This window comes from Manacus vitellinus, unplaced genomic scaffold, assembly GCF_001715985.3.
Source record: "Manacus vitellinus isolate BGI_N305 unplaced genomic scaffold, ASM171598v3 scaffold_1_pilon, whole genome shotgun sequence".
Classification (NCBI taxonomy): Eukaryota; Metazoa; Chordata; class Aves; order Passeriformes; family Pipridae; genus Manacus; species Manacus vitellinus.
Window position 1 is genome coordinate 51,925,400 of NW_021939396.1, and position 14,892 is coordinate 51,940,291.

Genomic DNA, 14,892 nt, shown 5'->3' on the forward strand with positions numbered 1-14,892 from the left:
TTTGGTACATCATGTGATTTATTGCAGGTGATACCAGAGATGTGCTATCATGATCTACATTAGCTTGAAGGTGTGTGGTTTGCTTGCAGAACATAGAGTTGCAACTGCTTTGCAAGGATACAAGACTAAGCAAGCCATAACACAAGCCTCATGGTCTCTCTCCTTCTGCCAATGTTAATCTTCATAAGAACTTTTCTAGCTGTAGTATCCCAGACCTCAGCGCAGACTTCTAACCCCTGCTGCTGACAGCCACACCAGTTTCTTTAAAGTGGGCTGGATTGTCTTCATGCTGCCCCACAGTTTATGGGCCCTGAGGCGCATGCTCACAGCACCCTGCTAACACTGCTACTGTAAAACCGTGATTCTCTCACTAAAATAACACTTCCTATAACCATTTCTTTCCCTCTAGTCAGAGATCATACTTTTATTCCATACCTGTGATAAAGCAGCACAGATACCATTTATCAGACATCTTTTATATGACTGTTCAAGCCATTACTATGCCCAAGTTTCTGAACTACCTTCTCATTTCAAAAACCCCATGTAATGAATGGCTTGGCTTAGGAATGATCTGAGATAAGCTATTTGATTCAAATATACCAGCAGAACAATAGAAATAGACTCTCTCTCTCATACTCATATTAGTTCAATTGCCTCCATCATAACTAAGCTGCTGCAGTCAACCTATTATTATGTGACTGAGTTCATACTTTTAAGTTTCCTATAAAAATATCTTCCCCCTCCCAAAAAAAGGTCTCCAACCTTTATCTTTAAATATGAGATACTTACAACAGTAGGAGGATTTAATTTAAGTACTTGCCTTTAGAAGCAGGACATACATATGTGCATATAGAAAAAATAATCAAAATAACACAGTATTCTTTAGTCAGGCACAGCTGTGAGCACAAAAGCCGAAAAAGAAATTTAACCACTACTTCTTTTATCATCAAAGGAACTGCAAGCCTTTAATGTGATATAAATGATTGTGGTTTTAACCTGTAGTCAATACTAAACCATGTTAAGGCAATCATTTATTGAATTTCCAATTTTGCAAGGAAGTGTAGAAGAACTCCACTGTTGTTCTGAAAGCATCAGCATGTGAGAGAGAAGCAGATGTCCTTGCTTTTCCTGCCACAAAATAAATTCAAACATTTCCACATAAACAATTACCACATGTAATTCAACTTGATCCCTACAGAAATGGGGCTGCTTAGCAAGAGTATCTCTCTGAGGTCATCTTGTGCAAGGCACATGGGATGCTCAAAGGGAGCTCAGGTTGGTCTACAGAAAGCCAGAGGGGAACACCACACTACACGCGCGTGGGATTGTGAGGGCAGGGAAGGCTGCGGACTGCAAGCCAGGACAGAAAAAGAAAACCATCTGACTTCAGGGAAAGACCCTGCAAAATGAGCTGAACTAATCAAGTGTGAGACTGTAATGAACATTTTGGTAGGTGTGACATTAATGAGATAGAGTCTTTTTGGAATTTAAACAGTTTATTTTAATAATTTATATTACTCAACTGAATTACTGGAGAGAAAAATCCTAAATTAACTTTAAGTCATATAGATTTTAATGAAAAAAATTATCACTAATACATCTCAAGTGTGCTAAAGCTTAGGTAGTATTAGATAAATTTGTCAGTGATGTGCTAGCAGAAATAACTTTCAACGTGTTTGTAGTGTTTTATAGTAATGAATGACATACATACACTTCCGCAGTAAAATCTCCTGTAGGAAAGTGTCATTCATTACAAAAAAAAAAAAAAATCAGCTATTTACCGGAAGAACATAGGGACAGAGACATTAAGAGGAAATGAAAAATAAATTAATAAAGAAAAGCACAGTTCTGAATCATGATAACAGGAAGGCAACTCATTAAATCCTGTATACAATAGATATTGTACTGAAAGGGCCAAAGATTCTATCACTTCCCAATGTACCCATTGCACCTGAGCAAACACCAAGTGATTTCAGCACAAAACTCAACTTGGCCAATATGGAAACACAGTTTCACATCTTGACTTCAAAAAGCTGTCAGGCATGTAAGCCAAATGCCAAAGAGAGAGGAACTCACAGGCAGAGTTTGGTGTTTTGGCTTGGGATGATTAAACTCGTTTTTTCACTGAAAAGGAAATAGGAAGTTGGGTTATGACTATAAGGCACAATTCACTACAAACTCTAAATAAGCTAGTGCAGGTGTACGAAGCTACATAGCACCTATATGGAGTAATTTCTGGCTCAAGTAATATACACATTGTACCATTATGCATATTCCTAAGAAGGATGATAAATAGCCCAACCATGGTGCTGTGGTTATTTTCAGTATTGTCTCAGCTCATACTGAAGTGGCTTGTGTACTTCACCAGTACCACCCTGAAGAATTTCAGATTACTGGGATGAACAAGAGAATGCGACTTCTAATCTACAAGACAATCCAAAATTACTTGTCTTCTTTTGTCTTGCAGACCAAACTTTAAGGAAAGATTCTTTTTTTCTTTTCCCCCAAACTATCAGAAAAATAAATGCTAGAGAAGAAAACAGTGTATTGAAGCAAAAGAGCAGAAGAACTAAAAGGGTTATAATGCAGCTATGAATACACATGCAATCTAAATTAGATGTTTTCTAACCACCAGAAAAGCAAAATTACAGAACAGGGTCGTTTCAGCAGCAATGGGATGAAGAAAAGTTGCCCTGTTTTCAAGACAGTGCTTCCTACCTTCCAGAGGGAATTGTGTGATACAGCTGCCTGCAACAGCAGCAGATTAAATTCTGTGAGCCAAGAGATTCCTTCTTGTGCTTTTATTCATCACTTAGGCTGTCCAAAGGCACCAGTATTCCAGGATTTTCAGCTCCTGGTTAGTAACTCTGTATCTCAAAATTTGGAATGAAGAACTGTTATTAACCTCAGTGAAGAGATGCCACAAGAAAAATTGCATCATGGGATGTTTCTAACCAAAACAGGACAGGTGCACACTAAAGTTTCATGCCGAACAGGCTAACAGCATTTGGTGATACATAATGCACTGCACTATGTAGTACTATGTAGCTGTAGCCTGCTGCAGTGTAATTACATATTTGTGTTAAGACTTATCCAAAGACATGTGCATCAAACCAAGAAGCTAATGTAACTTGTAAACTTTTGACCCTTGTTAAGATGAGATGCATTAGAATTGTTACCGAGGGAGGCAGCTGTGTAAGGTCTGGCAAACTTCACCACTACAAACATCAGGAGCAAAGAGATAAGGGAGCCTCATCTACCTGTTTTGAACCAGAGAAGTAAGGTATTAAATCCTACTTACACCATGTTCAAAGCACACTAAGACCAAGCAGGTTTGGACCAGTTCTCCAGAGGTCAGAATCAAAGAAACATTTATAACCAATTGGAAAAGGTAAGCCAATGCCGTGCTAAATACAGATGACAATGAGGAAAAAAAAAGATGAGAAATAAAAGAGGTGTCATCAGGGAGCTCAAAGTAGCCAAAAAGTTCCAATCTTCTCTACGAAGTTCTTTTTCCACAATATTTCCCACAATAGCCATAATTTTCTGTCTCTGAAGAGAAGCAATTATTGAAGGAGAAGAAGTTGCATATGGGAAGACGATGTTTAGAGACATCAGAGTCAAAGTGTTCCACATCAATGAGAGCTAATCAGGTCAGGTGAATGTTTGACTCTGGTAAAATCAAATTAAATTAAGATAAACACAAAACAATAAATCATCTTAGGAGAAATAAACCCATCACAGGCTTTAAGAAAAATGTCATGGTCATGTAGACAGGGTCATGGACACCACTGCAAACTGCTCAAAGGAGAACTCTGCATCTGAAGGAATGAAAAATGGCAAGGGTCTAGCAACTGCAAAGACTGGGACATCAGAGCTTTCTCAGAGCTGTGCTCTAAGCTGAACTAAGTATCCATATTACACAGGACATCCAGGCAGGTGATACACCAGTAGAATTGTTCAACCCCCAAATCTCTGAACCTCATAACGTATGTCATAACATTATTATTTAAATCTACAATAAGACCTTGCCTGAAATGCTGAGAAACTGATAATCCCTGTAGCTCAAATGAATATTGCAGACCTATAGCTTGTTCAGAAAAAAAACCATAATTAACATGACAGAAGAAATTGGAAAAAAAAAAAGAACAGAGATTGCTTACTTTTAAAAGGACAAATATGGAAGATAATAAATACATTTGATTTCCCTTAAACTATCTCACTCTGTTTTATAACATGTAATACAAGAGACCTTCCATAAAATTAAACAGTGTTAAATTCAAAATAAAATCAGAGAGCACTTATTAAATTGTGGAAGTCCTTGCTTCATGACGCCACTGAAGCCAAGAAATTAATGAGGTTTTAAAAGGGTCTAGGTAATTATATGTTTAACAAGATTATCCAGAATAGTTATAATTATAAACAACTTTTTTTTGGAAGGGATTTGAAACCACATGTTTTAGGATTAAAGTTGTTCTTGCACTAGGAGAGAGCAATATAAATTCTAATGTTGGAGATGGGAGAAAAAGGGTATTCTCTGACATGCTGCTGTCCTTATTCAGCAGGGACCAGCTACTTTAAGGATAAGGATATTGGTCTAAATGGGTAATTTCTAGGATAGAATGTCCTTGGACAAGGCATGGGACATGTGCACTTCTCAGAGCCTGTCTGTTCCCTCCTGTATGTATTACAGTTACACTTGGGAGTCCTGGACCAAATAAGAGCTCTCCATGTACTATGTGCCCAATGTAGGCATAGGACAAATAGCCCTGTCACTGTTTAGAAAGACAAAGCTAGGAAAATGAGCATTTTTATTGCTTCTATGTGTCAAGGGACAGAGAAGCCGAGAGAGAGATGAAGTAATAGACTTGAGGACACAAACCCAGTTTGCGGCTGAAGTGAGAATGATGCTAGTCCTCTGATTAGAGTCCAGTATCCTGACTCCAGGTCAAGCTGTCCTCACATTCTTCTCAAACTTTAGTATTTTAAAATTATTTCCTCTTTTTACTTTTTTTTCCCTTTTGAGATCCCAAACAAATCTCTGCCTTCTGCAGAACAGAACAGGTGTGGAGGCTCTGGAACCAACCTTGCCTCAGATTATGGGACAAAGTACAGACCCAGTGGTCCTATTTGCTTTCTAGGAGATCATGGATGAGAAACAAGTTTGAATAGGCAAGGCAGCCAGTGGGAGGAAGTTGCATTGAAGACTACAACTGTTTTATTCAATTAAGATCCACACCTTTTCTAAAGTTTAAGTTGTGCAATTGCAGAGGAGTTTCCTCCCTGCCACTGTCACTTAAAGCTTTAGGCAATTCATCCACAGATTCAAGAAAAAGCCTCTTCCTTTCTAATACCTATCAGACTGTATATACTGTATCTGCATTTTGGCACATAAACCACCATCTGCACCAAATCAAAAATGTCATACTTTCAGCTGCAGCTGGGAGTTAACTGTTCTTTCTTATTTTCTTCCACCTTTTACACCTTGTGACTGGCATTTTGCTTTTCAGCATTTCCAATCCAGGCCTGTCTCCAGCTGAATTCACCTGCTTTAAATTTTCTAAGTCCTAATAAAAAGGCCTGCAGACACGTTTGCTCCAAGTGTGCAACCATTTAGGGGTGGTAATGAGTTGGACTGCAGCCTGGTATCTGGCAGACCTTCCTATTTCATGACTCACTGTTAATTAAAACCACACTCTTTGCTTATTCCTGGGATAGCATTACTTACAAATAATTGAGAGTCTCACTGCCTCATAGCTTCCTCCCCCCACTTCTGTTCTATAGAATACACTTTTGTGATGGAGTTCTGTTTCCCTTAAAGTTGGATGCAGCACAATGAAGAAAGACATCCATTTTTCAGTGAACCCTTGTTGTCCTTAATTTGGATTCTGATACTTTTTCTTGTTTTGAATTGCATCTCAATCCATGGGCAATCTGATCCATTGTACTCTCTGCCTGGTTTCTAGAGGCTACTGCCATGTTGAAACACACATAACTGAGTATCACAAACTGCTACTCAACTCCAGGCATTTTTATGGTATGCCCATATATTAAGTGAAATGTGATGGGTTCACACAGACCTTTGAAAAGGTCAGTTTTAGCAAATTTAGTATTTCACTCTACCCTAAAGCAAAGACCTCTGAGAATTGTTCAATGTAAATAATTTAATGCAGAAAAAGTAAAGCTTCAAGATACTCTGCTTTTGCCTGGAATTCACAGTGCTGATTTCTTGATTTATAGAACCATCTGTTCTATAGGCTAGGCATCTAGCAACCTGAAAAATTACCTCCCTTATGCCTCTGCTAAGCCCATTTAAATCAGCTGATGCATTCTTAACAAAATCTTGTACCACGAATCTCTGAGGACTGATGGCAAGGACTCTCAGCCAAAGCTTTTCAGCTCTAGAGCTGGCTACAGGGCTGGTTCAACAAACCCAGGACTATTTCGCTTGAAGGCACAGTACCAAGCTCAACATTTTTCCTGAAGTGTCTCTTTGTAGGACAGTTGTTGCTGCAACTCATTCTGTGTTTTCTAATTCAGTGGAGTTACAGCATCAGTAACAAGCTGCAACAACATACAGCCATAGGCATCAGTTGGCTAATGCAGAATTCAAAGGACTGGTCACTTACTTAGTCTTCCCTTTTCCAGTGTACTCTATCAAGGAAGACTTGAAAATTATGTGAAATCTACATAGTTTGGACTCATTTTAGATCATGCCAATATTCTCCCAAATGCAGACACTAAGCTGCATGCTCTGCATATGCATTAGGTTCCTTACAGTCAGTCCTGCCAAATACATATTCCTAGCAGATTCAGCTGCTTCTCTCGCCTCCTCCTAAATAGCAGAAATTATTCCAAAATGTTATGTGCAGGCATCTAGAAAGAGAAAACTGAAGTTTGGAAAAATATGTTTAATAGGTATTAATTTTCCACTCTCCATTTCACTCAATCTTTAAAAAACAAGCACGTTACTCTGATACAGATTCATCATTTCAGTTGTGAAGATCAGAATTCTCTAAAGCATTTGGGATCACCAAATATTATCCCTTTTTTAAAAAATATGCCTGTGTTGGAGTTTTGGGTGTCACTAAATCTAAACACAGCTGCTGTGTTCACTAAATATTCTGTAATACATACAGTTTACAGAACATAAATAATATTCACTGGATTTTGATGTGAAGAAGTCAAATGTATTTACACATATTTCTATTTGCCCAATATTAATATTTCTTTGCAGTCGGACTTTTCTTCTCCTTCCCACTCTTCCTTTGTGGAATAATTTTGACTTTTTAGTTGCACTGGTGGATTGCCTTGAAGTAGCCAGTCCAGGATAGCTCAATAAAAAGCTACACTCCATGTTATGTAATTAGTGTTAGCTCAGTTTTTCCCTTGCACTCCAGGTAAACAACTGTTGAACCCTGCCTGGAAGCCAGCACCCATCCTCTCCATTAGACTGAGCTCCCTTTGACCCACTCTCCAGGCTCAGGCTCATCTCTGAAACAAAGAAGAAGTGAGTATCTAAGCATCATCATCGAGGTTCAGAGGAACCTAGGCATGGCCTTTTATTTTTCTTCTGAATTTCTGCCATCAGATTACTCCCATTTTATGCATATGCATGCTTTCTTTTCAGGATATCAAGGGCTTAAAAAAAGTCTGTTAGAGCCCATTTTGGTAAAATGAAACTCTTTTAAAAGAAGCACTGAACACAAACCATGCTAATAAGCTACACTTCTTAATACTACAGACATCTCCAATTCTGGGTATAGCCCAAGGTTCTGGCCTGCTGCTAAATCCATTTTGCACAGCTCTGACGATAAAGTAGATTCAGAGCTGATAAAACCAGGTTCCAGGAGACACAAAACCTTGCATATGCTCATCAGATCAAACCTGCATGTCCTCCAATGTGTAGTTAAAAAGCTGCAGCCTTCAGGCAATCCTCAGTTGCCAGGAGAGTCCATAAGAATTCCAGCTGCAACTGAGTATAAAGCACAGTCCTGATACTGATCTCTCATGTGCTAGAAACCTGACCAGCTTCTGGCACTGCCACAATTCAGACAACATGGCAACATGCAGAGAGGCCTCTTTTTACTCTATATAGTGGCACCAAAATGGGCAACTGATCCCCCTAAATATTTTACTCATTTCAATTTCTATTTGAAATGAGCAAGTTGAAATTGTCTCCCCTAAAAAGGGCATTTTGAGAGTAAAGAAAAAAACATTCCACCCATGTAAAAGAAGACAGAAAATGAGACCCAGGGCATGCTAGACAGCCTGATAAAAAACATGTTAAGATTAGTAGTAGGAATTTCTCTGTACCCTGGGCTAAATTCCCACTGTGGCTTTTTATATTATAAACTTGTTTTCCCCTTTTTGTGGATTTTTCTGCATTCAATATCTCTGCTATTCTTCTTCCCATTAGTAAAATACACAGCGAACACATCAACACTTCCAGCTAAGTCATTCCCCAATATCATCCTCAAGCTCACTCAGTACGACCACAGTTTTAGGTAACTCCTTCCATGAACTTAATACACAGTCTCTCTTCCCTTCTCTTAAGAGTAGTTTCTGATAGTCATTCAGACACTACTGTTATTCTTGGATAAAAAATTTGGAAGTAGGGATGCTATCTAAGAAACTGCAGCAGAACAACCTTGGCAGACTTAAACAGCAGCTCTGGTGAAGAAGAAATTGTGATCAACTGTCATGATTGCTTCTTAACTCAAAATGATTTGAAAAATCCTGTAGCATACCTACCACTTTTCACATTCTGCTTTGTTTTCTCAAGATAATAACTTTAGCTTTTCCACTTTAAAACCAATCGTTTAGTTTCCTGAAAGTAAGTTCACTTTTTAACACACCCAGTCCTCGTGAAACCATTTCAGAACACATCTCAGACAGAAATGCCAAAGCTCACTAAAAGCCATACAGATAAAAGTGTGTATTTGATACCATTTCCTCATTTTCAAATTGCATGTTGCACTGTGCTGCATCCTCGGTTACTGGCTTCTGAAACATGTTGCGGCAGAGGAGCCATATTGTCAGACTAGCAATGAACATCCCAATATCTGGTACAAATAGTCTGATCACGTTCCCAGCATCTGCTCCTTTCACACTGTATGGGACGAAAAAAAACAACAAAAAAACAAAGAAATATTTATTACTTCTAATGACATTTTCAACTGGAACAGAAATTTAGCTCAAGGCAAAGAAAAATAACCCAAACCCCCAGCAATAAGAAACCTTCACAATATGGGAAGTATGAAAATGATCAAGGAATTCTGGACAGACAGATATTTTTGCTCTCCAGAAGTATAGAATAAGTGATTATTTGCTGGGAGCTCGCATACCCATATTTTAGTGATACTTAGCACTTTGATTAACCCAGTTCTGAATCAATTTTGTTGAGAACAATGAAGGAATAACTTTCAAATTCAACAAGGAAGATTTTGGCTGAGTACCTAGAAGATCCATGTGTAAGAAGCACAATCCCTTTACTGGAATTCCATGCAAAGACAACAGCATACAGGTCCACCAAGGACAAGGATGTCCACCCAGGCGAGGTAGCATTTGTGTCACCCCTATGTGAGTCTTAATCCTACTTCCTACTTCCTTCCCTCACGAAGAGGAATAACCAGAAAGTCCTTAATATTTTAACGTTTCATTATGTTAACTGTTAATACATTTTATCCAACCAAACTATCTTAATACCTTTTTGGGTATTTAAGTACTAGTATTTAAGTACAAATATTTAAATGCTAAGAAAATATTTAAATATTTAAATGCCAAGAAAATCTTTCTTCTCCTCTGAAAGGAGAAAAAAAAATGCACTGTTTCATTGTGGAGATATAATTGTTTATACTAGGAAATAGGACTTTATGGATTTGGATGTGGTGGCTGAATTTGGTTCACTGTTAAAAGGGAGACCTTGGATTCAGGTTTAGAGACACAACGAACAGTTTATTAAACTGCAGCATGGACATACTAGACTTTTAACTATTAATGAGAGGATATAATCTTAATTATTTGAAAATGTGAAATTAACACATTTTAAATATGCAGTTCCCATTTTAACTTTTATTTTTTTATAAGGCTTTATGTCTGTAATCAGTTCTGATGACAGCTGAGGCATCTGCATAGTTCCTTGGACATAGGTGAGTGCACTAGGCTAGCTCTTTGTAGTTTTAACTGGTAGAAAACTTAATTCGTTGTTTTACAGATGCAAGGCTCTTACTGTCACTGAAGATTAGCTAGTCAAGGCTGCACTTTGGCAGAAAATGGTAGTAAAGTACATTTTTAACAAACCTAACTCCCAATAACTGCGTACCCAGGTTTCACAATAACATTAATGAATTTGTTTCAATAATCCTGGTCTTTATGCTGAAACCTGCCTATTAAGGCAGTTTTGCTAAATATCTGGTGAAAAAAAATCTGAGTTCTTGATTCTGAAAGTTTCACTTAGGGACTTTTTAGAAAGAACTGAAATACACTCTAATTCAGTATTAATTAATGTAAAAACAGTATAAATTTGCTAGTCTCATTTGAAAAATGAATCCGATTACTTCTACATAATATTTCTATATTTGATTTTTTCTGTACACAGGTCTAGCAACTCATCAAAAATTAATTTTGCATTATTTCTGAGGTCCTTCACATTCAACCACTCACATTCAACCACTCACATTCAACCATATTAAAAAGTGGTAGCGTTCTAGTGCCAGCACTTCTTATTTGCACCATGTTCTCCTTCCTCACATTGTACTCCCATGGAGCCACGCTGGGCCTTCCTTCATGTATCCTACTCCTCAGAACCCAGAAGACCCCTGTGGGAGCTCTGCCTCTGGTGCAGCTCACATTTCTTTCCAAAACAAGCACTTCTGATCTTTCAAAATCATTTAATATGTTGTTGTGAAAGATGTAAGGTACAGTTCAGGCTAGCAATAGAGAACCTGAACAGTGATACTTAAACACAGAGCAGGGAGAAATTCTGCACATGAATAGTTTATTCACCAAAACCAGTCACAAAGGTATGCTGTTCCCATTTCCCCATGAAAAGGAAAACAAACTGACCTCAATGTGAGAATTAAAAAGAAAACAAAAGATCGCTTGAAAATAGAGAAATGTATATTCTTCTGCAAAGCAGAATAATAAACTGCTTCACTCGACCCCAAGCAATCTGCTCCCCAGTTTTTCACAGCAAAAGCTAAAACAAAAATCAGTTATTCTCACTTGTTATCTCTGGCAGTACAAAAAAAGAATGGTAAATACTGCAGTCATTCCACAAACATTTCTCACTTTATTTGCGCATTCATACATGGTCATATTTTGCATTTGATAACAGTCTATGCATTGTGCTCTTTGCTCCAAAAGAGGCTCCAAAAGAGGCTTTCCAGAAGAACAGGAAACCTATTCAGGAGATCTCACAGAGCAACAGCTTTTTTTTTTAATCCCTGCAAGAATTACAGTGTACAATGAATTGGTCATAACCCTTGATCTGCAACTAGTAAAGCATAATTCATTCATCTAAACTAAATCATTTACCTACAGGGCAGCTTTAATTGTAGTAGACGTCACTGACTAAAACTTATAACTCAGCCAGAAACACATTCTGAAATGTAATTACAGTAAATGGCAGCTTTAGAATTATTTTCCATGTCTTTCCTTCTTTCTTATAGGATGCAGAAAAAAAAAAAAAGAGTTAGGGGTTTGAAATTGTTTTTTTTTAACCTTTCCTTGATCAAGTAAATCAAATTGCACACAATTTTTTAAGACAAGGAACTACTACAAGTTAGGGTTGCAAGAGTTCCTCTGTAACAAAAATAAGTTTTGTACGACAAAAGGAATATTATGACTTTTGCATCACTATGTGAAACTGTTTTATCATATCGACAGACTCCTAATAGAGCAGTTTCCTCATCAGATAATCTGCGTTCCTCTGCTGTTTTCAGCTGTATACTTTAAAGTTACTACTTCAGAAAGGGATCATCCTAATTTTCTGTGTTTATACAGAATTTTTCTAGGACAGTGTGACCCTGCTCCATTCCTAAAGTTCATTGATTCTAACAAAACTAAGCAAAATTTCCCGCTTTACCTACATTGAGAATAGAGTTAGCTGTGGACATACAGGTTAAAACCATTCTCTTACTTCATGTACTCTCACTAGTAGTCAAACAAAAACACAAATGCCAGCATAATTTAAACACTACATTTTTGTTTGGTGCTCTAGAATTCAGCATTTCAGTTTTCTGAAAGTAAAATTTTCATTTTTTGCCTTTCTAGAATAACTGTTTCTCACAAATAACAATTATTCATCTCCTACTGAATGCACAAAGTTTTGGTGAGGTGAGCTATTAATACATTTCTTTAGAATGGCAGACACATTAACTTCCTCTTTATTTCAGGTTTACAGAATAAAACCAGAAAAGCAGCAGAGCTAATAGAACTCAAATTACAATGGCTTCAATAGGAAAAAAAAAGTAAAATATATAGCAACACATGTGTAAAACACTATGCATAATATATAAAAGTCTCCAAACTCTAAATATTTAATATTTTGTTACAAATACACAAAAATGGGAAAAAAGAACAACCAGTCGTTCTTAAAGAGAAAAATTAATTCAGCATCAGTAATGTATCACAATGTTAAGCTTATGTTAGACAATAAATTGGACAATGCTTGCAGATTAAAGAACTGTAAAAAGCTTGATTTTATATTGAATACTCGGTAAACAAAGTATTTTAAAGGTTATCTTTTATTGTAGTTTTAAAAACTTTTCAAAAGTCTTATTCATGCATACTCATGTTTCCATACATGCATCAGGTTCTTTCTTTTTTCCCTTCATAGGTTTTCTATAGCATTTGTTTACTTTCTAATTAATTTAATAAAACAAAAAAGGTAATACTGTGTCAACAGTTCACCAGTGATAAGCTAAGGAAGAGTGCATAAATGCTAATACTTTCCATTCATCTCGTTTGGTCACTGTAAAACATCTAGTATTTCTAATTGGATCTAATATTTCAGAGTGCATTGCTGTAGATGCTTACGGCTGAATTCCCATGGGCCTCATATGCAACTGTAATCACTTGGATTGGAGGCAAAACAGACCCAAGAATCATAAGCATCACCCCTGGAAACATGGACCGGTAGTATTGCACAGGTGCTACACAGTACTACGAATGATTTGTTTGTTTATCACCAGTAAGTATCCTCTTTGTGATACAAAAATAGCAGAAACTTTTGAGGGTACCAAAGGCTACCAACCAGATGGCCTTAGAGATGTGCTTGCTGATCCTTGGGGATGGTTGCAGCTAGAAACTGCTTAAAGAGGTTCCTTGACCTCTCTCAGTTTGAACTAGGAAATAAATGTTTGCTTCTGTACTTACTTTGCTAGGAAACTCACACCTAAATTATCTGGGTCTGAGGATTGCAGACCTGGTCTGAGCCACAACTAGCACTTCAGTGAACATGGACGCTCACAGTCTATAGTCATGCTGCCATGACTTGTCTCTGCTGGTTCAAAAGACAGGTTACTTATGATGTTGGTTCACACGGCAACCTTGACATCACATTCAGGGCAAACCTTTGCCGTGGGTAAAGTACGCGAGTTGCTGAGCCCTGGTAGGTCTGCCTTTAGGCCTTTCTTATCTAATGTTCACCCACAAATTGAAAATTAATTATGTTACAAAAATAAAATACAAATTTAGTAATATTAATATCCACATGCTCACTCTTACTCCTGCACTGCCTTAATGTGACTGTCCAGTTTATGCAGAGCATGCTATGTGTTTTACTTAAAATATCTGAAGTTGCACTTTCAGAGAATATTGGTCATGCAAAGTAAATGTGTGGGAGGAAGAAGGAAGCAAAATTGCATAGAAAACTACTTATAAAAATATTTAGCATGCACTGACCTACCCAACACACAAGTTCAAAGGCCTCCTGATGTATTTGTAAGATCTAAATCACTGCTTACAAACTATGTCTGCATGGATTCAAAAACCAAAAGTAGACTTTGCTTTTTCAGGAAAGATACTTTTCAATGAAGAACACACTCTGTATTGCAAAAGTGCTTAACCACATATTAACCAAACATTTGTTTTCCAAACACTGCTATGTAGAAAGAGAGCAGCTATTTGAAACTAAACGTACATTGCCAAGATTTTGGTGCCTCACTGCTTGCATAAAACATTCAACATTAAGAAATTACGGATATGTGCAATATGTACAACATTGGTTCATGGCACTTTTTCTTCTTTTAAAGCACTGATCTTCTAATAAAGGTCAAACTCCAGCTTGCCCAGGGCAGCACGCAGAAGACATAAAATTCAGCAGGGATTTAGCAGCCATCGGACAATGCGCTCATCTGCACCACTGCCAGACTTGTGACAGCACAACATCCAGCTAGCTTTGCCTGTGTCCCACAGATCCAAATGTGGAGCAGGACTGATGTTGCACAGCAAGAGGAAGTGAGTGCAATCCCTTCCACACCTGTGGTGCTGTGCATGTCAGCCCCGCAGCACGGTGGTGGAAATGACAAGCCCATCCACAGAACAAATTATTTCAGGTCAAAATGGGAATGTGATCCTATATGGAGGCAGAGCCAAAGTGAGCAGAAGAGACCTGAGGACACTTCAGCTATAGATGAATTTTGGTCTTAAATCTTCAAAGAGACTTTCTGTTGCAACTATGTGTGCTTTTCACACATGCTTCTCACTTACACATCGTATAATTCAGTATTCGTTGATCACTGTAGAAGGTTCCCAGTCAATGTTCGTAAATACTCAGTGACTGACAGTAAAGTGTTTACATAAAAGCATACAGATACCCATATGTTCCACAGTATCTATGACTAAAAGACAGTGGTGAAAAGTCTGAAGCAGGCTGACAGTCAGTGA

The 14,892-nt window shown here is 37.6% G+C and overlaps 1 protein-coding gene across 1 annotated transcript in view; it reads right to left on the bottom strand.

The window, feature by feature from the left end:
• Positions 1-14,892, bottom strand: part of PIEZO2 (piezo type mechanosensitive ion channel component 2) — a 296,094-nt gene that overhangs the window by 126,240 nt on the left and 154,962 nt on the right. The window contains exon 6 of the mRNA XM_029959391.1: positions 8,950-9,112. Within this exon, the coding sequence (XP_029815251.1) occupies positions 8,950-9,112 (163 nt within the window). The remainder of the gene's footprint in view (positions 1-8,949; positions 9,113-14,892) is intronic.